The following is a 25239-nucleotide window of genomic DNA, read 5'->3' as shown; positions in this document are numbered from 1 at the left end:
AGTTGATTAGATGAGAACGTATACGTGGCGCTGAGATCGCGTATGTATCTATAAATGAATCTGCGCATGCTTAAGGTAAATGGAAAATGTCAAACAAGTCGAGTGTTGATTTTGACATGTTTCTATATCCTCCTTGTGTACATAGCTGTTTAGCCGTATACGTTAATTTTTATATATAAAGACTAATTAATTAGAAATTATTAATTATTGCGAAGAATCTTTTTTCGTTCGACACTCACAAGTGGATTTCAATACGTTTATTATTGTTAATCGTAATTATCATTTCTCATTGTACATATATAAAAGTTATTATTAGAGATAACTCGAAAACATATAACTTTAATACTTTGGTATCTCTATTGAGGGAGGAGATTATAAATATATTTTTATTTATATAAGACAAGAGATGTGTGTGAAATAATGATATCATATACTTCGTTTGATTATTTGCAACAAGGTAAAAATTCATTTTCATCTTTGAAGTAACATAAATTATTGTTCGTGCTATTAATATAGATAGTTTATCGGATTCTTTTTTTTTTTTTTTTTTTTTTTTTTTTTTTTTATAAATATTATAGGTCCTTTGAAAAGAAAGGATTTATTTACTTTCTAATTATGTCTCGAAAGATTATATCAGCGAAGTAAACATGGTGCGAGTTATAACAGTACATAATTTTTTGGGACAAAATGTTACCCAAATCGAGGAACCAACTGCAACATGCGTTGCAAATACTAATGGACGAGAAATGTTATTGCTAGCTCTTTCAACACATTGTGTTGAAGTATGGGAGCTAATGCCATCTGATATAAAATTGCATACAATATTTCCAACTGTTGATATGATTAATCAAATATTACATTGTTCTAAAGGAGATTATGTTGTGACATTAGAATCAAAATATTCTAGGGACAATATAAGTAATAACCATGGGAACAAAGTTACCAATAATTTTGTAAGAATATATGTAAATTGGGCAGTAGTAAAAGATCAAAGTCAACCGATGAGAGCTAGAATTGCAGGCCGTGTAACTCCTAGTTTAAATCGACCATTGAATAGTTTGGAAATGATAGAATTGCCTTTGAGCGTACAACCAACATTAATAGCTTGCTGTCAAAGTACTGGAAATTTATTAGTTGCTTCGGGAGGTACCGCTATACTTCACGAATATAAAGTTGAAACACAACAATTATCTAAATTGAAATTTATAGATTTTGAGGCAAGGCCTTGGTCTTTAGGATTCTCATTTTCACCTATGCGTATGGAAATAGCGGAAGATTTTATAATTATTATGGATAGTACCAATTTATGCGTTTTTCGATTAACCAATTCTATGTATGAAGATATAGATCAACTTAGCTCATTAACGTCTACTAATGAATCATCATCAATCGACAAGACTTCAATATCTAATGACTCATCGCTTATAGATAATAATCATACGTCTAGTAATCAGGACCAAGAAACAATTGCTCAAGGAACAAATTTGAAGCACAAAGCTTCAGAACAGCATCTTACGCTAGAGAATAATGATGCATCAAGTACAAAGAGTAAAAATAAAAAGAACGTAACGCCAAAGATAAATGCATGGTGCAAATCAGAGACAACAGATATCAAGAAAATAAAATCAAAAAAAAATAATGAACTTATCGACTGGGATCATTTGATATATAATGAAAAAGAAGAATTACAAAGATTAGTTGGTCAAGAAATAATCGATACAAATTCACAACCGTTGACTATAAATTTTCCATCTATAAGTTTGGAAAGAATCGGTCCTGGACATACTCTTAGTCCTTTCACTTTAAATCCACCGGATATGAAGATTTTTATCAAAACTAATTCGCCTGATTCTGGTTGGTCTGAAAATTATACTGTAAAAAATTTACTATCTCTCAGAATCGCTATCGCTAATAACAAATCAGAAGTAGATAGAAACATGGAGTATTTCAAATGCTCGGTATTAAAACCATTATATATGAGAAAAGAATGTAATGGGTCTTGCATAAAGAAGTCAATTTTAAGATCTGATAAATACAAATACTTGCAAGGTGTAAGTTGCTTTGTATGTACAATACAAGAAGGATATCTTTATCATTTTTCAGCAACGAGTGCTAATCCTTTAGACGCAACTTGTTTAACAACTTATCCATTTACCGCACCCGTTAATCACGTTGCACTCGAGCATACGGTACTTCATGCATTGACTGACGTTGGTTTAGAATCTTACACATTACGCTTATCTCATTATGTAGCAAAAATGTTAAATGATATTGATCAATATAAAGTGACCTGTCCAAATATCACAGAACCCGTATGTCTGATAGGATTGAGACCATTTTTGGGTATACAAAAGCTATTGCACACAAAAAGTTATTTAGTTTTATTAGCTAAAGCTGACAACTCTTGGACATTATATTCATTAATCCTACCTAAGCTGGAGACTGTATATTATGATATTCTAAATGCTGCAAGAAGCCATAAATCATCGAGTCCAAGTACATATAGACATTTATTGGGTGAGGCTCACGCATTAATACGCTTAGCTAAAGATAGTTCTTACTGTGGTTTTGATAATGATGACGATGATGCTGCACACAGAAATTGGTTGAAATTAAAAAATTTGTACAATCAATCTTGTGCATTATTGGGAGATTATTATATACGTTCAGAATATGAATCAGATTGGGAACTGTGCATACCTTATTACAAGATGTCAGGCTTAAAACCTTCTGAAGTGTTATCGAGGAAGTCAACTCAGGATGCACCGGGTCTTATAATATTTTTAACTGACATTCTGTTGATAATGAGATGTGGCACCGAAGCTGATACTCTATTTCAAGGACACAATATTATAGAGATCATCTGCAGATTGAAAAAGCAGGAATTATTGAAATTAATTTTTGGAAGTGTGGTACTGAGAGATTACATGACAGATAAGTTAATAAATTTACTATTATCATATGAGATATGCGATCCAATTCGTCTTGCATTAGCATTGCTGTATGTACAAAATCAAAAACAAGATCATGCCGAAGAAATCCTAGAACATGTTTCTGTACAATGCATTAAAAAAATGATTTTGGAACACTGGGATTTATTATTTGAGATGACAGCGGTAAAGAAAAGAAGTACTCTAGTCCCTACATTTTCAGATTTTGCTGGAATGTTGTTGCATAAGAAAACCATTGCATTTGCTGAGGTACTTATACAAATAATAGAAGAAGATAACAATGGTTTATCTTTGCATCAAATCTTACAAGCCTTTTTAGAGTATCTACCTTCTCGCGTTGGAAGAGATGGTCACAATGCTGCAGCAGCCTTACAAATTTTTATAGAAAAATATTTCCATAATTATTTTAACGTTAAATCGATGATCGATCTATCTAACATAAATAGAAATAAAATACGTTCCGATTTTGCTATGGTAGAAGCATTTAAATTATTAGTACGTTCATACTTGGGTAAATTGACGCAAACAAAAATGTACAATATCGAAGGCAAGGAACATAAAGACAATATCGACAGAGATTTTATATTTGCAAAATGCAGGCCACAGTACTTAAATAAAATGCCTCCATATGCAAAGGATTATCAGGCTATTTTAACTACCAATGATTTCAAAGATTTCATAAATATGACTGCAATGTCTGATATAGGGAAAACCATTCATCCTGAATTGTTCAAATTACAATGTGTGCTATCATATGAATTTATACCTCTTGAATGTTTACAGGAAGTAAAACAATTTCTTGAATCTCAAAATATTGATGGCAGTTTATCACTTAAGACTTTATATATACAAGATACTGAAGAAGTAACATTAATTTTAATAGATAATTGTCCTCAAGCAATTTTACAATATGCAAAGGTAAAATAAGAATCTTATTCATTAAACTAATTATTTTTATTAGCTTATTTTATGCGAAAGCTATATAAAATTTTCGTTTCGATTATTTCAGGATAAATACACAAAAGAAGTAGAGTGGAAATATCTTATCGAGTTATTACAGAGTAGAATTTCTGCATTTACTGAACAAACAGAATTACATTGCTTATACAGCGAAATCATGAAGGGTAAGTTGTGTTATAAATGGAAAAACAATTATTTTTGAATAACTGCACAATATTTACATATGATTTGGTATAATTATTTTTTTTTTTTTTTTTTTTTTTTTTTATTTCTTTTTTTAAAATGCTTAGAAATTATTTATAATTGCAGAAACTTTACATCATTTACCGCACGTTTTACCTTTGAAAAGTCTACATCATATTTTACCAAAAGATAATGCGATGGCTTTTCAAAAATGTACTGAAATGTGTACTCAGATTATGCATGCAGATCATGTGAAATCATTAATAATAGAAACTAGCCAACAATTATTATCAACTTTGAAGTTGTAAAATCATCTTAGGTAATTTTACTTGTGAATCACATATAGAGAGACAAATAAATTTGAGGAGGTATATAACAATTATTAAAGGAATTAGAAAGTTATATATGAAATTACATAAATATAATAAAGTACACCTATTTCAAAGAAAGGAATAGAAATCAAATATATCCGATTGAAAAATACATCCTATAACATGTATGTATTACATACTGCTATTAAAAAAAAAAAAAAAAAATATATATATATATATATATTTTTTTTTATCCGTATAGTTCTGTCTTTATATTTACTTTGATAATAATTTTTTTTTATTTCGACAATTGCCAAATTCGAGTTATTTGTTTGTTCCTGTTAGATTTTACTACATTTTAAAATAATTTACTGTGATATTAATTTCGATAAATTGTTATCTTATATTAATTCGGCATTATTAATATATAAAAATTAATTAGTATAATATTATTTCAATTTCAAACGAATGTACTTTCCAACAACAGCATCCTATTTTTCGTCAAATATTTGAAAGGTATATCTATATCAAAACGTGTTGAGCATATCCTTTGATTTATGGAATGTTATAAATTAATTGAAATGAATTAAAAGAAAAAAGAAAAAAAAAGGAGAATATATAAATAAAAAATTATGATATAATCGATTGTTGCAATGTTCTATATAGAGAGATCTATTGTAGTTTACATTTAAATATATACTGTTCTGAAGCAAATAGGATAAACAAATTCTTATTCTTAAAAATAATGTATTTGATTAAAAAATTTGATAAAATGAAATCTCTTACATTGAGTATGTGTCTTGTAATTTTGATATATTTCATTTGTAAGAATTCTGCTAAAAACTATATTTATGCATGTGTAATAAAATAGTATATGGTATACACAATAATATTCAGATAATACAAGATTTTTGCATATTTTACATTGTTAAAGTAAAACTGAGTTATGTCTTACTATTTCTGTAAATTTTTTTATCTAATAATTCTTAACTTCTCTATCTGTATATGATAGTAAATGATCATTAATAACTATTTATGAGTGCGTAACATAACTATTTATACACATAGATTTGCGATTGTAATTCTCCTGCTGATATATGTCAAGAATTTTTAGATACACGTGATTTTATATACATATATACACACACATATATATGTGTGTATATATATATATATATATATATATATATATATATTACTCGACCCTCTTATGAACAAAGGTCATTAAAAAAAAACGTCATTAATTTATTTCATAAGCAAAAACAAAGCATGAATATCTTGAAATGAAAACGATAGATTTTTTTTTTATATTAAACACATGAATCGATTGATATTAAATACGAGTATAACATTAAATACTACATATTTCGTTTAATTTATATTATAACTATCGATTTTTTTTTATACTTGTATTATAGAATTTTGATATCCTATTTGCTATAGGGAAAATAATATGTATTATAGAAGTAGTAAACTTCGTTAAAATAATTATTTTTTATTAAATTTATTAATTCTACAGAACCTAGTGTTCCACGATTAATATTTGTATTATAAAATATGTAACTCTTTTTGATGTGCCTTTAGGAATAATTTTTCTTTGTTATAAATCCAATATAATTGCGTTAGAGTTCTGAAATATTTATAAATCATTATTGTCAAAAATATATAAATACAAATTTTAATCATATACCACAAAACTTTAGGATTCATTTAACAATCTATATCCATGTCCCTATTTTTTTTTTTATTAAAAGATATAGTTAATCTATTTAATAAAATTAAAGAAATAATTTTATTTAAGGTAGAGAAAATAATTGTACGAAAAAAAGTAATGCGATAATTCTAATATAGAAACGAATTATTAATATTTATTTAATATTAATTTAATCTAAATCATATATTGTGCTTGCACAATATTCATAAGGAATAAATGAAGAAATAAAAATTATTTTTAACAAAAAAATCAGAGAAAGAGTTAACTGATATTTTTAAATAACTTTCATTTCCTGGAATATTAATGAAAAAAATATGTAATAATGTTACATTTTTATTCACTTACCATGCAGCGTGTCACACTGTATTAATATGAGATATATTATTTAATATTGGATAATGGCCAGCATTGTTCCATTAATACATAGAGAGTAATGATTTTTATATTAAAATTAAAGATTAATTTTTTTATTTATATAATTGTGTTATTTTTCATCGCACTGTGTTTTCCATTCATTTAATCTGTATAGAATAGTGAATTATTTGTCTCAACAATAAATTGGCACAACAATAAACTTCGCTAATAACTTTTTCTTCACAACAACTTCATAATTGAGTATGATAACTTTAATGATATTACAACTGAGTTATGAAAGTAATAATATTTTCATCCAACAAGATTATTACAGTTGAATTTAATAATTCATGTATTAGAACAATTAATAAATTTCATTGTGGTTAAGTTCCAGTACTATTTTCATGATGTGTGTTATATATATGTAAATATAGTATCAAAATCACCCTTGTAAGATCAAAATATATATAAATAGAAAAGTTGTTTGAACGTTATGTCATGTACAATTACACGCATATATATAACTGTTTCGTGATTTATTTAAAATATCTTTTATTTCATTTATTCTATATCTCAATAATGAAAAAACCATATTTCTTTTATAATAACTACATCCCAGAGGTTCCAGAAGTATACATGCCTTTATATATAATAATGCAGTTATTTCATGCTCAAATCATTGCTATCTCTGTATTTTCTGCTAAAGGCAGGAACTGCCTATACAATCTCAAATTCTTTATTTAACTTTGACAAATCTCTGTAACAAAGAAAAATTTAGAACGTAATTGCACAGTACCTATGTATTGTATAATATGAAAAATAACATATATAATATATGTATATATACATATATGTATATATATATATGTATATATACATATATATATATATATACATATATATAATAATACGAAAAAAAGTAATATTTATAATTAGTCTATTATTAATGAGAATCCTTTTAACAATATTAAAAAGAATACCTATTTTCTATAGCTTCATTCAAATGATATTTGTGCATCAATGATAAAACTAGCCTGAGAGTTGACCATATCGTGTTCGACATTGCTTTAGGTGTTATGTATTCTCCTTGAATTCCTCTACCAGCAGCTTGTTGATTCAAAGCTGTTAGTAAATGTTCTCCAGCTTCTCTATATATACATATACATATACATATACATATACATATACATATATATATATATATATAAAAAAAAGAAGAACAAGAGAAGTAACAATTCAATATATAATTAGATATTACGATATATCAATATAAGATATACAATTGTTTTATTTACTTATATGCTCCTAAATTAACACAAGAGATTCCAAGATTATAACGTGCTCTGATAAAACCTGGCGATAATTCTAAGGCACGATGGTACGCATTTATTGCTTCTTCTGAACGTTGACCATTGGCTAATGTCGCGCCTAATCGATTCCATAATCTAGAATCCTTAGGAAAAAAAAGCAAATCGTACTTTCTCTTTTAACAAGTACAAAAGTTTTATATTATTATGATTAAAAATACTCTTCATTTCAATATAACGCGCGCTATACATTTTTATATGGCAAATATATACATACATCAGGTCGAACTTGTAAAGCAGCTTGAAAGCAATCAGCAGCTTTATCATATTCACTGGATAAATTGAATAACACACCAAGACCGCATTGCACATCGGCATCTATTTGGTCTCGAGGAATCATTCTAGCTGCTTGTATATATAATTTTTGTACTTCCTTGTGTACATCACTATAATAAAAACAAGAAAAAGTTTTTTTCTCTATTATATACTTATTATATATAATTAATTTTTACGATATTGAGCTTACTCAAATAAAATTGTTGATACACTGGATCTTGGATTGTGCTCTGTGACAGTTTTTGAGATCGAAAGATGCTTATATTTCTCATTCTTCAATAGCCATTCTTTTAGTGTTAAACATGCTTGTTTTTGATAAGATTCATTTGTATAAGAAACTGCAAGGGCCATAAGGGCTGTCCCATTTAAAGGGTCAAGTTTCAGGCAACGTTTTAACGCAGAAATAGCTAAGGGATCTTGTTCATTTTCTGCTTGAGTCTTGCCAAGAAGTAACCAAGCTTCAGAATTATTTTCATCTTGTTGTACCGCCGCTTCAAAACAGAGAACTGCACTTGATAAATCACCTACATTCAGTCTTTTTATACCTTCCCCTAATGCATCAGGTAAATCCTTCATGGGATTCTCATTATGAAACGCGTAATCCTTAAATGGATCGTAATACGCTTCATATTCTGATATCCATGGATGTACGGTAGAAATATCATCCGATGATGATATCTTATCCCATTCATTTTGAAGACGCGTCCAAAATGTAGACTCGTAATTGTCAACATCTAATATAAAATAATCATTGAAATTTTATGCATAACTTTGATTAAATATTTTAATAATAAAACAAAATTATATTATTTATTTACCCGCAGAAAATATATTTTCTTTTACAAATTCATCGATCCAAGTACCAGCTACAGATAAATCTTCTTCTACTTGATTCAAAACTTTATTTTCATTGTTACTATTCTCAGATATATTTTGATTACGTTTTTGGTTGACATATCCTTCTGCCCAATTATCCTCTGTATTATTAGAATCTGGTAATGACAATTCAACATTTTTTATTGGAACTTCACCCTCCTGTCTCATAAATTTCATAAATTTAGAATACACTAAATTAGAATTTTCATTATTTTCTATTGTTTCTGCTACTTCATGCTTGGGAATATTGTTTTCTACATTATCTATGCTATGTTCTAAATATTCTTCTGCCCATTTTGGATCCAATCCAAATTCGTGAGTTTCTTGAGCTTGAATGATCGGAATTTGATTGTTTTTTATTACTGATGTATTCCAAATATCATCCGTGTGATGTTCCTGTAAGAATTTTTCATTTTAATATCAAACATATTAAATCTAAATAATATTAACTATAAAATTATAAAATCTGAACGTGTGTAAAAAGAGAATTAAAAAGTAAAAGAAAGTTACATCAAAGTGTCTTCCAGATTCTAAATATTGATTTGCCCAAGAGGTATCTAAACCAGTTAATTCCTTAACTACTCCTGGCGCTGCTACAGGTGGTTGAATATTTTGATCGATTTCACGCATCTCTTGTAATAAATTATCCATTCGAAATGTTTGTGGACATGACGTTTCTTCGATAAATTGTTTCACTAACTGTTCAGAATCTGTGGCTTGAAATGATTCTGGTGGTATAAAAGGACGATGTATTCCTTCTTCCTTGAAGCCATGATCTTTCACAAAATGTGATGTAAGGCGAATTAATGAACTGGGAACACCACATTCTCCTTCTACTAATTCATGAAATGCCATTGTGTTTCTTTTTTAACTGTAGAAAACAAATTTGTATAATTGTTAAATATTGTATTATATTCATGCTTAATAAAATATTACTAAGTCATGTTATTATTAAAATTATTAGTTATTAACCTAATATTATTTCTTTTTAAATATAAAATTAAGATTAGGAACCTTTGACCATTAGCTATTATATATATAAAATAAATAAGATGATGTCACATAAGATTTAATTTTATAATTTTTAATGATTTTTAATTGTGTAAACTGTAAAAAATTTGAGGATTATTACTCTGTTATATCACCCAAATGCAAAAGTGTTAACATTATAGTATATCCATTATTAAATTCCTGTCTTTCACAACAATCTATTTTTAATGATTATACTATTTACTGGTCTCTGTTAATAATATACAAATACCTATTACATTTTAGAATATGTTTATTTAAATCATTATTAGATCAAATCAAATAATAAATAATATATTTTCTCGAATAATTTTAATCGTGTTTATAAAACGACTAACATTTAATATTTACTTTCGAGCTATTCACGCACGTCTCCGTTCGACGAATAGAGATAGATGATAAGAGAAAAGGAAGGAGCATACACATCAAAAGTGACACATCACATCTGGAACTTTGTACAACTGCATAAAAAGTCCATTTTTGTTTTTATATCGACCGTCAATGTGGGATATTGTGAGCTGTATTTTAAAAATGGTGTACACTGTATAAATATTAATAATGATACTGTTAGTACATTTGGAAGATTAATAATGAAAATATATGTATTTGATTTGATTTCACTTACAAACTTCGTACCAATTAATAATACGAAAAGAGAGAATAATGAATTATTCAATTGTGCAAATATTTAAATGTTACAAACCTTCGTTTCACTAATAATAATAATCTAGTAATTTATTTACTCTTTCTTTCCTTTTAATGCAATCAGTTTATGCTATGCCAAATACTAATATTTAGACATATATATGCGCATTTAATATTGAAACAACATTGATTAATTGTTTAAAATGTAATTGGTATGGTAAGCAAGTGTGACGTGCATAAAAAGACCATAGCAAGCCACTGTCATATAATGCGATCGAAGAAGATAATGTTAGGCCATGTTAAGCCGTTAACACAGCCGGCCCAATTCACATGAATTGGGAATACAATCTCTATGCATAGAAACTATATATATTATATAACAAGTTAATTTGTATGAACAGAATAACAATCGATGTTTTCAACTTCATATTCTCAATAACTATTTGAACAGATTTAAAAAAGAATGTTTTTCTTTAATTAACGATAAATTTCTTTTTGCAAGCATATATTATATATATATATATATACACACACACACACACACACACATACAAACATACATACATACATATATATATATGCCATGTACATCACTTATTACAAAGATCAATAAGCTGCATGCTCACAAAAATTGTTCTCGCGTCGCCATTTTGTCGAAGTAGTTCAATGAGATATAGGGAATCGCGATTGGTCGACATGGTTGATCACCATTGGTCGATTCAGTGAGTCACGTACCAATCTCGTGCTTAGAAGACGACGTCGTCCTGTTCGTTCATTTTCTCTTTTCAGAATATATTATTTTTTTATTATAATTTTAATTATTCCCTAAGGAAAATATATCAGTCATTTCAATAAAAATATTAATGAAATATTAACATTTTAAATACACATTCGTGGTATCGTTCGTTGCACAAATCATACATATACTTTTAGTGAATATGCTATCGATTCACGTTGCATCATGATTATATTTTGTTTGTATGCATATGCATGTGCGTACAATTAATTAGAAAAGAATACAAATATTAATTATATGTGAAAAATAAAAGCCCACAGAGTTATACTATCTATAATGATAAAATTTGGTGATAAATTTACAAGAATTGAATAAAAGGAAGTCCTTTTCAAATAATATTTCTTATATCATAAACTGTTCATCCTTGATAATGCCGGTAATACGTGTTCTCAGTAAAATTTAAATATGGAATCGAACTGTCAAAGTTCAGATTTAAATATGAAACATATGCTTGGTCAATTAACGGCGGCTAGAAACGAGATTAATAATTTAAGGTACAATTTCTTCTAAAATTTCTTTTTTTCTTTTTCCTGATTATTTCATAATTATGAAACTTGCAAAGGATTTGGTATCGAGATAACCTGCTAAACATAATATCATTAATATATAACTTTCAGGCAACAAATAAAAAACTTACGATATATGCATGAAAAAGATATTAATAATATTAAACGTCTCTTGGAATTAAGTAAAAATGGTACAACTAATTTGGAATCCAAGAAGATACCTCTGGAAGAGGTAAAGCCTGGTACAAGTAACGAAGGTGATACTTTAAAGTTGAAACCTATTGGGATGATATCTACCTGCTTTCCCAATAAAAGAGGTGTACCACGACAGCCTGGAATTTCTGGAAGAACATCTGGAAAGATATTACTTCATAATTCTGTGTTTACAAATCCTGATCACGCGCTGCAAGGTTTACAAGATTTTTCTCACCTATGGTAAATTTAAATAGATAAATAGATTTATATTATATCATATTTCTAAATTATTTAGCAATTAACATAACTTTTTGTATTAGGATTATATTTCATTTCCATAGAAATGATTCGACCCACATTCGTGCTAAAGTGGCTCCACCAAGATTGAACGGTATCAGAACAGGCGTGTTTTCTACGCGTTCTCCTCATCGCCCTTGTCCTATCGGTTTAAGTTTGGTGAAAATATTAAAAATTGATAATTATACCATTTACTTTGAGGGCGTTGATATGGTAGATCAAACGCCTGTATTAGATATAAAACCTTACATTCCACAATATGACAATCCATTGCACGTAGAAAAATTGTGCAATAGATTATTAGACTTTCCTATGAATGAGGTGGAATCAGTCGAGTATATGGAAGAAAGTATTAATTTAATTCAAGATCAGACATCGAATTTAAATACCAATATTGGATCCAATAACGATGCAAGAAATAGACTTTCCGATTTATATCTTAGAAATGGTTCTTATAACATAGTACAAGAAGCAGATGTTTCCAGAGATGAAGAAATTGCACTTAGATTACAAGCAGAAGAGTTCCAAGGATATCCTAATTTGGAGAATTATCTAGAATCAAGGAATTATATTCAATCATCAAATCTTAATTCAGAGAGTGCTTTACAAAATAATGAAAATACTAATTCGTATGAAATATCCAATACAATTGTAAATACATCATCTAATTCAAGATCAGATTTTACTGCAACAATCGAAAATAATACATACGTACGTAGTTTAGAATCAGATTCGGAAGATATAGGAGTTTTGAATACCAGATTACAAGATGTATCTTTTAACGATCAAAATAATGTGGACTCAATTTATACATTGAGAAACGATAGAGATAATTACGCAGAGATTCATACTTCTCGTAATTCCAGACTTCTAGATGGAGCAGATGGACCGAATACCGTTTGCGGTACAGATTTAGATTTATTGCATAGATGTGCATTAAATTCAAGAGTCGATAATTCCCCAGTACGTATGGGTATTCGGGAAGCTCCTGATGGGGAAGAAGGTTTTCAACCTCAAACTTTAACACCTTCTCAAACTTTATCTAATTTTCCAGTATCTGTAAGAACTACTACGGATAATAATTCATTACAAAGAGAGGATATCAATTTAATAGGTTCTACCGAATTGAGAGAAAATGCTTCCTTTGAAGTTAGAATTCCAGAATGGATATCGAGACCAAATATACGAACACTGTCTGTAGTCTTTAATGAACGAGCTTTGACTCATTTGAATGAAATATTAGAAGATAAAGCAGAAGAAGAAAGAAGAGCCATCGAGAGTGTTCTTCGAGAAGATCCACGATCGGTATATTTGAGACAAAGATGGGGAAATCAGTTTTATACCTTTTTAATTCATAATTTACATATTACTTGTAAATTTGATGATAGTAGGGGTATAGTAACCGTCTTTCATGTACGTCATGCCGGACGTGTTTGTGAATGTGGACAACCAGAATGGCAATGTTTAGGCCATTCGCCTATATCTTAATATACACGATATACATACATACATACATACATACATACATATATATATATATATATATATATAAAACTCATATTTTATTTATATATTACATTTTCGTACCTCTAATAGGCAGATGATTAATAGTACGACAGAGAGAAACATATTAATAAGAACTTGAGTTATATATTCTTTATGAATTTTGTTATTCAAAGTTTATGACAAAGTTGTTCACTTCTTCGTTCTTTCCCTATATATACATGTGTGTATATATACATACATATATATATATATATATATATATATATATATGTATGTATATCACCACATCTATTGTTGCAATATATAAGTTCCTACGCGTGTCTTTCGTTTTTTACATTTCATTCATTATAATTTATTATATATGGAAAATATATAATATTTTAGACGCAATAATATACATTATTGCAATTCTGCCACAGAATGATATTCCAACATTCTTTGTTTCTATATCAAAATAATTAACAATTAATAAATGTATTATGTATACATTCGTATCGTTGAATCAGCTCCTGCAGAAAAGACCCACGGTTGAGTAGGGTGAAACATGACGTCCAAAATTCCAAAATCATTATATGATTCATGATTACATAATCTTTTCAATGGTACTATTAAAGGATTTTGTAATAAATCACTGAAAATGAGAAAGACATTAATAATATTAATACGATATGAAAAAGAAATGGTGAATAAAACACATTGGTTTCATCTTACTTGTACACCATTCCATGTGAAACAATGAGGCTTCTATCATCGGCACCAGAAGCAAAAAGTGGATAACGTTTATGGAAAGTTACACCACGTACGCCTGTACCATGTAAACGTAACGTTTGATATGGCTTCGTACTTAAATCCAAATCGAACCATAACATTTTACGATCATAGGTGCCAACCAAAATATTGTCACCGCCTAAAATAATTATATAGAGTAGTATAACGAATGATTTAATAATATATATAATATTAAATTATACAGTTCTAAGATCAAATACCATACCAGGATGTATTGCCATTGTTGATATCCATTGTGAGTTTGACAATAGTTTTTTCACCATTTCTTGTTTCACTAAATCATATATTCTAACATTTCTCTGAGTCTACAAATAATATCATGATAATATAAAAAATACAATTAATTATATATTTAATTTAAGTATAATATGTAACATACCGCAACAAACAGAAAAGGTCTTATTGGGTGGAACAATACACATTGTATTAAACCTTTTGATCTAGTGAATGGTAATTGGGATCTTCTTTTTGATAATTGATTTATTAAAACAGATCTATTTTGTCCATCAGGCATAACTACGGCAAAGTAATCACCTTTACCATGCCATGTTACTTGCTTTACGGTTTTAAAATGATTTAATATTATTCTAATTCCTTTATTCCACGATTCACCCTCTGCCTGTTGTTCCCATTGTACAGCTGATCTTACTCTTTCGCTAACTATTGAAATAATATATAAATATAATATTAGATGAATAAATGCATGATAAAAATGAACAAAAAAGTTACAACATTAATACCTATAACATCACTTTGTGGTATTATTTCTAGTAATTGATCTGTTTTAGTAGTAATAAGATGATCACCAACTCCTGGATTTACTAAGAGAACTTTTTTATCCGCTGCAACAGCTATGAGAGACATTGCTTGATTAGGACACCAAGCGACACTTCTAATTACACCATTGCAAGGCACTGTTTTAGTACATCTGCCTGTAGCTATTTCCCAAACTAATAATAAGAAATATAAGAATCAAACTCATTGCGAATACTACAAAAATCAGTTGTTAATAAATAAACATATAGATTTCTACTTTTCAACGTCATGTCATCTCCACCGGATGCAATGTACTGTCCAATTGGATCCACTGTAATACTTCGAATCATATCTGTATGACCTTTAAAGACCATAGACATTGTGGTTGGAAATGGTTGCAAATCTTTTGGACTAGGTAACTGTGGTACCAAAGCTTCAGGTTCTATCGTCAATCTCATTTTTAATGCTCTAGGACACAAATACAAATCTAGACATCTTCGGAATCTTTCCTTGATATATCTAGGATATGCAGGTACTTCTCTTAAAGAAGTATATTTTTGTGGAATAAAATGTAACTTCCTTTTCCATGGAGTTGCCTTTAATTTATTCCATTCTTTAAGTTCTTTCTTATCGAACAGATATTCTGGCGGAGGATTATAACTCTCTGCATGACCAGGCAAATGTCTTTTAGGTGCCGGTATATGTTTGTGAATCCTACGCATTTCTTCAGCTTGATCATCAGATTGCCATAGCATATAAAAGTCTGGTGCTTTACCCTTTTGTTGTTTCTCTTTTTCCATTTCAGCTGTGGATTTCATCCAGCCCATTTTTAATGCATGTACCAATTTTGATACTTTTTTGGCTTCTGGTTTAGAAGGCAAGAATGAACGTTTGTGTTCGGGAAAATTACGAAGTGGTGCTTTCATAACTTCTGAAGTAAACCATTCTACCCATGGCTATATATTTAATAGAACATAATTAAAAAGAAAACAAAAGATCTAAAAATAATTTTATATCACAGAAATATTACACTTACAGTGTATTCGTCGAATTGTACATCAGGAATTTTTTGCTTTTGTATCCTAGTAATTAACTGTATGTCAGTTTCGCTAAGTACAACATCTTGTCCAGTTTGAGGATCTTTTATTGTTCTCCAAAAATCTGGATCCTCCATACGCTTTAAGAAATTATCCAATTGATCACCTTTCTCAGGTTTCAATATTTTTTTACCTTCCCAACTATAACCAATGTGATCATATTCGTCATACCATTTCATAGGTATATTACCCACGGTATTACGAATGTCCTCTTCATCTGAACTGTCATATTCATATTCGTCATCTACGTAGCAAGAATAAAATTATCATTCATATATTTAATTCTATGTTTAATTCAATTTATCTGACTTACCATTATTTTTACCATTAGATTCAGTGTCCTTAACTGATTCTGTTTCATTTGAAACGTTTACTTGATTATTCTGAGGATCAGTATCATTCTCCTTTTCTAGTTTTTTATTACATCTTTTATATTTTGAAGATTCTCCAAGATTTAAATTTGCTTTTACTTTGTTTAATTTATTGAAATTATTTACGTACTTATTCTTCTTACTTTTCTGTTTAAGGTCTAAATCTATTTTAATTTCTTTAACTTTACTTTCGTTTTTAGTTTTATTTTTATATTTATTAACATCATTTCTTTCCTGCTTTTCCTCTTCGTTATTATCGTTTTCTTCTTCTTCTTCTTCACTTTCATCCTCATCCTCATCCTCTTTTTCTTCATTTTCCTTGCTATCATCATCTTCCGAATCAGTCTCAAATTCTAATTCACTACCTTCTTCATCTGATGTGAAAACAATTGGATCTTTTTCTACATCGGATTCAGGTATATCATCGTCATTTTCTAATTCTTCATCTGTGCTATCTTCGTTACTATCTAGTTCAGTTACAAGTAAATCATCACTGTCTGAATCCTAAAATATCAAAATTGTAAAAAATTGAAAAAGATAAATAAGTCAAAAAAAGGTTATACCTCAGTATTTTTCAAATCTTGTGAAGCTTCAGCATTTTGTTGTTTATCAGTATTGATTTTTATATTTTCTTGCTTTCGTTTCAAAAATTTCTTTTGCATTCCCATTCTCATTTTCTTTTTCAGAACCTAAAAATTAGTTTACAAAGTATTTGAACACATGGTCACACACTCATTGTAGCTAAAGGCGATGAACATATCGATAGAAGAATAGAAACAGATGATACTGTATTAGAGCGACACTAGTGATTCTTTGAAGCAACTAAAATTGCATACTTAAATGCACTTAAACTTATAAATATTTAATTTTAACATAAAATGATTATTGAAAAAAATTAATGACATTATAAATGTTTATGTTATTAAATTATTTATGATTAAGTGAATAAATTATTTTAATCGGGATACACACGCGTGTGTGTGTGAGTGTGAGATATACATATATATATATATATATGTATATATATATATGTATAGTACGTATATATTTTTATTCCTACTTCGAGGAAATAAATTTTGCAATAAAATTTAAAATAAATATAATTATTCGTATTCTGAAACAAGTGTTCATAAACTATATTTTGTAATATTTATAAAGTAATTTAGAATTATAATTAATATTTTACCAATTATTTCTAAACAAGACCAATAGCGGGAGACACAAACACTTCCTAACCTTTTTGAATATACAATCGGTATATACATAGATACATATGCATACGATAAATAAAAAAGTAAATTGCCTTAAATAAAATTATTAACAATGTTCGAAGCACATAGTATTAATGCGGAACATAAGGATTTAATTCATGACATTGCATATGATTTTTATGGGCAACGAATGGCAACATGTTCAAGTGATCAATTTGTAAAGGTATTGATATATGTTATTGAAATAAATATAATGAAAACTATTGAATATACTCATTGAAACATAGGTCTGGGATGAAGATGAGCATGGAAATTGGCACTTGACTGCTTCGTGGAAAGCGCATAGTGGATCAGTTTGGAAAGTTACATGGGCTCATCCTGAATTTGGTCAAGTTCTTGCAACTTGTTCTTTTGATCGTACTGCAGCTGTTTGGGAAGAAATAGGTATATATATATATATACCTATATATATATATATATATATATATATATATATATATATCATAATTGTTATGTCTTATGATATTATGTATTATATTCTTTCTTCGTATTTAATACAGTTGAAGGATCAGGATCGGGAGAGCGTGGTATGCGCCATTGGGTTAGAAGAACAAATTTAGTAGATTCCAGGACATCTGTCACAGATGTTAAATTTGCACCAAAAATGTTAGGACTTTTATTGATTACTTGTAGTGCAGATGGAGTAATCAGAATATACGAAGCACCAGATATCATGAATTTGAGTCAGTGGACTTTACAACATGACATTAGTTGTAAACTTCCATGTAGTTGTCTCACGTGGAATCCATCGTTATCAAGGTAAAATAAATGTTACAATGTATAAGAAGAAATGTTTGATTTATACATTCTGGAATATAAAATCTTATATATATATATATATATATATAAATAATGTATTCATGTATACATTAGATTACATCCACCAATGATAGCAGTTGGAAGTGATGATACAAATTCATCTAGCGGAGGAAAAGTTTTTATATATGAATATTCTGAGGGTAGTAGACGGTGGACAAAAACTGAAACATTGTCAAATATTACTGACCCAGTTCACGATATCGCGTTTGCACCTAATTTAGGTAGAAGTTTTCATACGTTGGCTGTAGCTACAAAGGATGTAAGAATAATTATTTTAAAACCGATGCAGTAAGTAAATAATCTTTCGAATTAGAAAAAAAAAGGAAATAATATGGAGAATATATATCACGATATTATTTTAATTATATCTATAGGGAGAGTGCACAAAATGGTTTATCACGTTTCGAGATAACCACTGCTGCACAATTTGATGATCATTACACTACAGTGTGGCATGTATGCTGGAACATTATGGGAACTATTTTAGCAAGTTCTGGTGATGACGGTTGTGTTCGATTATGGAAAGATAATTATATTAACAATTGGAAATGCGTTGCTGTTCTGAAAGGGGACGGTACTTCTGCTCAAAATGCTGAAACTCCTGCTGCAGCTACTCCACCTAATCAACCCACAGGAATTCCACCACCTTCTACCGCAAAATACTACAAATTGGGTTCCATCAGTCATCCAAATCAAGTACCTTGGCATTAGAATATACTTTAGAATAGAAAATAAGATTGATTTCCATTTAAACACAATCAATAATCATATGATCTTTGTTATTATGATGACAAATACATGGATACATATTGAAATTATATCTCCAGCACATACATTTTATCAAATAAAAAGTATTATTGTGCTGCTTTTTTTTTTCTTTTTTTTCTTTCCTTTTTTTTCTTTTTTTCTTTTTTTTCTTTCTTTCTTTCTTTCTTTCTTTCTTTTTTTTTTTTTTTTTTTTTTTTTTTTTTTTGTAAAAGTATTTACATTTGTCTTGCTATTACAACTAAATTTAAATTTTCACAATAAATTATCTTTTCGAAAGTATTATGAAATGAAAATGCGTGGATATCGTTAATGATAGTTTCAGAGACCATATTTATGATTATTTATAATTATCAATATTGTTCTCTCTTCGTTATTTTGGAGTAATTAATGAAGTATCTCTTCTATGTTATTATTTGAATTATGTGCAGAGAAAAATGAACCTGATGTTTCTAATTCTTCAGTTGTAATACTATAACTGAGATATAAAAGATATTGAGAGAGACATAAAGGCCTATGTTATCATACTTATAATATCATTATCACAAAAACATTATTTGGGAAAAAGAGAAAATAATTAAACATTACAATAGTTTATAAACTTATACTTTTATATGTACATTATAGAAGTTACTTTCTGATAAATTTGTAAAATATTTTACTATTAATAAAAATTTATATATATTATTAAATACGCTTTTATTTTTTTTCCTAGAGAAGAACTATTTTTCTTCGCAGTATAACATGAGATGTAAATTTATTTGTTATGAAGAATTATTAGATATACTTAATATTGAAAACATTTTTACACACACCTATGTAGTTTATGATAAATGAAAAATTAATTTGTTAATTCTAAGTTCTATTTAACGTAACATAACTTATCTATTTATCTCTTAATTCATTTAATATCTTCTTTATAAATAATTTTTAGATTTTCATATCATATAGCTTTAACGAAGTTCGATTTTACAAAAATCCGTCTTATTAAAAATCTCTCTGTTATTATTAATGAAAAACTTTATTTTAGTTGTCGATCGTACATTGAACTATACTAAGTAAATTTTATTCCATTTTTAAGGTTGTAACCACGGCTACGATCACTGCAGAAAAACCTACGACTACTATTATGTGCAATAATAAATGGCAAGCACCTGTGATAAAAGGTCGTTTTAGTAAATCAGTTTGGCTGGGCAATCCTGGTGAATCATCATTACCACCACTTCCACTTTTAGAACGTCCGAAGGTAAAAAAATAATTCTATTTGATGCTCATTATAATAATGTGATGCTTTTTTATAATACAAATTAGAATAAAAAATTGTTTATGCGTGATTGTATAATTATAAGATTATATTCAAATAAGATAATGTAGAATATCAACTATCGTATGTAATGTTTAATATACTTATCTACCTGTAACAATTGTGTGTTACAGATTAGTAATTTATTATTTATATGAACTGCCAATATTTGTTACATGTACAAAGTAAATTTAAGTAAAGACTGTGAATATTATGCCTTCACATCAATAACTTGTTTATATTGCAGATACATATATTTATCTGTAAAGGGATTTATATAATATTAATTATATACATGAATACATACATACATACATACACACACACACGCGCGCGCGCGCGCACGCGCACACACACACACATATACATATTCTAAAACATTATGGGAAAATTGAATAATATAACATATATGGTATTAATAAAATATTATAAAGTTAAAATATAGTAACATATATACTAATAAAGTAATACATACTTCACTATAATTGTAGCAGAAAGAAATAGTATTGATATAATAAATGGCACAATTTTCCTTTCTACCACTCCATTTATTTATTATATCAAACAACTATATATACACTAATAGTATTTATATTTTATATGGGTGATTTATCAAATCCATATTTTGCAAATTCATTGCCTTTGCATCGTATCTCAGTGTTGGGGAAACCTGGATCACTTGGAAATTGTTTAATACGTGAAAATGAAGTTCTCCAGCCTCCTGATTTTGTCCATTCCTAAATAAAATAATATAATAATATCATTAAGCAGATCATGGTAACACAAATAATATAAAAAGTGCAATAAATTACAAACTAAACTTGTATTATTATAAAATCATTAATATCGATATCAATGTAAATGCAAAACTCACGTGTCTATTATATTTAAAGTAGTAACAAGCGGAGTATATAAAAATTATTCCCATAATACTCTTTGCTGCAATGTGACGTAATCCATCAGCCAAAGTAGGACCCTATAATGAAATGATGAATATTATTATTTTGATATCAATTTTTCGCTTAGAAATAAATGAAAATATAATGAAGATATGTCAAATTACCACTAGAGGAACCAACATATTTTCAAATTTATCCATAGGAGCTCTGTAAAATCTTCTAATTGGATTATATCTTTTTTTATAATAATCTGGTGGTATTATGGGTTCAGAGGGATCTAATATTTGATCCTTTAAAAACTGTGCACGCCATGCACGTTCTTCATCTGTCATACCTATCAAACGTTCTCTTTCTTTAGTTAAACGACGCCCCAATATTATGGCCATGTCCTCCGTATTCTGTGGTGGCCCACTCATGATGTTTATCTTTAATGAAGAATACCAAATTATATTATATTATGCAATTTATAATTTGAGAAATTAAAGTCTTTAAGTTAAAATTAAATTTAAAGTTAATGAAAAACAAAGTTAAAACTTTGTTTTATAATTTTATCTTTTGCTATTATTGTAAAAGACTACTTTAAAAGATTTAAAGAAATAGAATAAAAAGCACATTCAATTTATGTAATTATTAAAAATCATATAATATTATATTATATGATTTTTATTATATATACAAAATATAAATTTATATACATACATACATACATACATACATACATACATACATACATACATATATATATATATATATTTATTTAAAATTTTAACAACAAAATATACCTTTTTAATGACACCAAATGAAGATATAGGTTATACCGATATTACGTCACAAGTTAGAAGTCAGTGTTCTATTGATAAGCAATGTAAAGATGTATATATTACCGACAGAGAGTGCATATGATAAAGAAACTTATGAACTTACTAACAAAAATGCACACATAAAGAAATTAATAAATTTATCGGCAACAAACACGGTGATAAAATATATGTTACTATTTTTTTATATATAAATTTGAATAAAATTATGTTGGAATAATTACATAAAGATAAGTAAACTGCATCTAAAATTTATTATATGATACAAAAAATTTCATTAAAATTGCAAATTTCTAGCATACCAATCAAGCTAAGCGGATAAAATTTTTGATCATTTTAAAAGAAATTATATAAACTGTAACAGATAAATATTATAGCTGTTCGCTAAATCTGGTTTTATAAGGGCTTTTACACCATTAATGAGAACAAGCGTAAGACATATAAAGTATATACATTTGTCGATTATTTTTTCAAAATTAATAATTAGTGAACATATATATTATATATTATTTTTAATATAGATTAAAACACGAGTTCGTTTTCACATAATAAATATATAAGATTTTTCTTTCAGGGTTATTTTATTATGGTTACCTCTGTAGAAGTTCACTTCATATCATTACTATACTACTACTTTTACTATAATAATATTATGTAATATAATAATGTAGTAATAAAAACAGTAATAATAAGAAGAAACAGAAAAATATACTTATATTATGTACATATTTATTTATTATTTTGTATGCATTTATCGTAAAACAAATGCGTACCGAGGTCGTATCTAGCACGGATCACAACGAGACTCACACTACCATCGAAGAAAGATATACATATGAGAGAGAGACTAAAAAGTGCGAGCTCACAGTAATAATAACATTACTTATTCTATCCATACGAAACCAATTGTTATGTACGTATGAGAGGGGAATAACCAAACAAGCTGATATGATAGGCGCATGGTGGGGACAGCGTTCCCCGCTTGTATTCGTAGTTCATATTTTATCCATAGTTGTCGCTTAAGTCACATATGCTTCGAACAAGAGGTAGTGAACAATCTTAAAGGAAATACTTGTAGTAACACTAAACACTTTTATTTTCGTTTCTTTTTTTTTTCGTACACCTATTATAAAAGAAAAACCAACGTTTGATCAAAACATGATATGCATACGAATAGTTTGGACATTCATAAGTACAAAGAACTTTGAAAAAAGATGTGGATGATATATATTAACTATTTGTACAATGATTATATGTCGAGATACTATATGATAATTTAATATGACAAAACTTTTGTTGATATTTATGATATGGGTCGCATATTGTTTTTAAAGTTCCAATATGAATGAATTTTGTGTATGTATGTATGTACTTTTAAATGACAATGCATATGTTATATACACAATTAATTACTATCATAATTTATCAGAAAAATATCTCAAATATAATGGCATAATTGTCACAATTATAATATCTCGAAGTATCGCATAGTTTGAAGAATTTCATGTATTATCACTAGACTTGTTAATTTTGATATGTTGAAAAAGTTGTCTGTCCTGAATATATATATTTATACACACACACATATATATATATATATATATATATATATATATATATATATATATAGGCTTTATGTTTAATGGCTATGCAGTTCATAATCTTTTGTGATGAAGCATAAATAATAGCGATTTAGTAAGCTCAAAATTAAGAATGATTATAAAAAGAAGGTAAAAATTATGTAAATATTGATATTAAAATCATTTCTCGCGACAACTTTACAACTGAAAGAACATTGAAACATTATGAAATTTTCCAATAAAATATCTTTTATAATTGGCTTTAGCAAAGTTGATAAGATTAAAATATTAATTTTTCTTTCTTGTCTTTGCATAAATTTTGTATCTATGTTTTTTTCTTTTTCTTTTTTTTCCAAGCTGGCACATTCAATAGAAGATGGAAATACATTGTTACTTTAAATCTATGCTATGCTTACATCTTTGTAGCGTGTAACATTGGAGGAAGGATAATTATGAATATTATTTGGCTTGTTTCTTTAATTTTAACAGTTATTTCGACTAATGCAAAGCTGTATTTTATACCTTATCTAAGTGTAATAATTTCGTTGCAAATTTTTTCCTTACATCTCTTTTACGTTATTATGTTTTATAATTATGCACACAGAAGTATCTATTTAGATGTTTCTTTTATCCAGAGCTAACATTATTGGTTCTTCGATAGAAATCATGCACGTTTAATATGCATATATTTAAAGCCATATTTAATTGATCAATACCTAACGACTATCAAAATATTTTCCTTATTGATAATATTGTGTTTGTGTATGTGTAAATTAGTGGAAAAAAAAAGAAGACGAACTTAATC

The 25239-nt window shown here is 27.9% G+C and overlaps 6 protein-coding genes across 16 annotated transcripts; 3 read left to right on the top strand and 3 right to left on the bottom strand.

Moving 5' to 3' along the window:
* Positions 1-27: 27 nt before the first annotated feature.
* On the top strand, positions 28-7660 carry LOC124956122. Its single transcript, XM_047511536.1, has 4 exons — positions 28-457; positions 579-3869; positions 3961-4075; positions 4221-7660. The coding sequence occupies exons 2-4, from the start codon at positions 648-650 to the stop codon at positions 4400-4402; spliced, it is 3519 nt and encodes a 1172-aa protein (XP_047367492.1). The 5' UTR covers positions 28-457; positions 579-647; the 3' UTR covers positions 4403-7660.
* Positions 2367-11200, bottom strand: LOC124956124 (peroxisomal targeting signal 1 receptor). 8 transcript variants are annotated; one of them, XM_047511544.1, is made up of 12 exons: positions 10725-11197; positions 10360-10562; positions 9503-9863; positions 8935-9388; positions 8307-8850; positions 8058-8226; positions 7769-7956; positions 7454-7621; positions 7114-7230; positions 6465-6640; positions 2701-6035; positions 2367-2589 (listed from the first exon to the last, which is right to left on the bottom strand). In XM_047511544.1, exons 3-9 carry the CDS (start codon positions 9845-9847, stop codon positions 7191-7193), a joined length of 1908 nt encoding a protein of 635 aa, XP_047367500.1. In that variant the 5' UTR covers positions 9848-9863; positions 10360-10562; positions 10725-11197; the 3' UTR covers positions 2367-2589; positions 2701-6035; positions 6465-6640; positions 7114-7190. The 8 variants fall into 8 exon arrangements, with proteins under 8 accessions (XP_047367500.1, XP_047367502.1, XP_047367494.1 ...); XM_047511546.1 differs by having other exon boundaries at positions 6465-7230; positions 7454-7595; positions 10725-11200; XM_047511538.1 differs by having other exon boundaries at positions 6465-7230; positions 10373-10562; positions 10725-11196.
* A 206-nt stretch (positions 11201-11406) lies between these two features.
* LOC124956125 (tRNA (adenine(37)-N6)-methyltransferase) lies at positions 11407-14563 on the top strand. Its single transcript, XM_047511547.1, has 3 exons — positions 11407-11956; positions 12080-12403; positions 12484-14563. Exons 1-3 carry the CDS (start codon positions 11868-11870, stop codon positions 13946-13948), a joined length of 1878 nt encoding a protein of 625 aa, XP_047367503.1. The 5' UTR covers positions 11407-11867; the 3' UTR covers positions 13949-14563.
* LOC124956123 (ribosome biogenesis protein BOP1 homolog) lies at positions 14303-17747 on the bottom strand. Its single transcript, XM_047511537.1, has 9 exons — positions 17543-17747; positions 16922-17483; positions 16548-16852; positions 15789-16467; positions 15496-15705; positions 15135-15415; positions 14961-15060; positions 14678-14873; positions 14303-14597 (listed from the first exon to the last, which is right to left on the bottom strand). The coding sequence occupies exons 1-9, from the start codon at positions 17651-17653 to the stop codon at positions 14444-14446; spliced, it is 2598 nt and encodes an 865-aa protein (XP_047367493.1). The 5' UTR covers positions 17654-17747; the 3' UTR covers positions 14303-14443.
* Positions 17748-18005: 258 nt separating this feature from the next.
* LOC124956126 (nucleoporin SEH1-A) lies at positions 18006-21655 on the top strand. 2 transcript variants are annotated; one of them, XM_047511548.1, is made up of 6 exons: positions 18006-18413; positions 18478-18634; positions 18751-19009; positions 19124-19357; positions 19444-19765; positions 20916-21655. In XM_047511548.1, the coding sequence occupies exons 1-6, from the start codon at positions 18303-18305 to the stop codon at positions 21090-21092; spliced, it is 1260 nt and encodes a 419-aa protein (XP_047367504.1). In that variant the 5' UTR covers positions 18006-18302; the 3' UTR covers positions 21093-21655. The 2 variants fall into 2 exon arrangements, with proteins under 2 accessions (XP_047367504.1, XP_047367505.1); XM_047511549.1 differs by lacking the exon at positions 20916-21655 and having other exon boundaries at positions 18007-18413; positions 19444-19936.
* On the bottom strand, positions 21215-24390 carry LOC124956130. Of its 3 annotated transcripts, XR_007103113.1 has the most exons (6): positions 23628-24389; positions 22819-22886; positions 22201-22461; positions 22012-22113; positions 21613-21874; positions 21215-21398 (listed from the first exon to the last, which is right to left on the bottom strand). XR_007103113.1 is itself a non-coding variant. In XM_047511554.1 (5 exons), exons 3-5 carry the CDS (start codon positions 22450-22452, stop codon positions 21734-21736), a joined length of 495 nt encoding a protein of 164 aa, XP_047367510.1. In that variant the 5' UTR covers positions 22453-22461; positions 22819-22886; positions 23628-24389; the 3' UTR covers positions 21215-21733. The 3 variants fall into 3 exon arrangements, 2 of the variants coding, with proteins under 2 accessions (XP_047367510.1, XP_047367511.1); XM_047511554.1 differs by having other exon boundaries at positions 21215-21874; XM_047511555.1 differs by lacking the exon at positions 22819-22886 and having other exon boundaries at positions 21215-21874; positions 23628-24390.
* Between the last annotated feature and the right edge of the window lie 849 nt (positions 24391-25239).

This window comes from Vespa velutina, chromosome 20 (assembly GCF_912470025.1).
Source record: "Vespa velutina chromosome 20, iVesVel2.1, whole genome shotgun sequence".
Classification (NCBI taxonomy): domain Eukaryota; kingdom Metazoa; phylum Arthropoda; class Insecta; order Hymenoptera; family Vespidae; genus Vespa; species Vespa velutina.
This window is presented reverse-complemented; position numbering and strand designations above follow the sequence as displayed.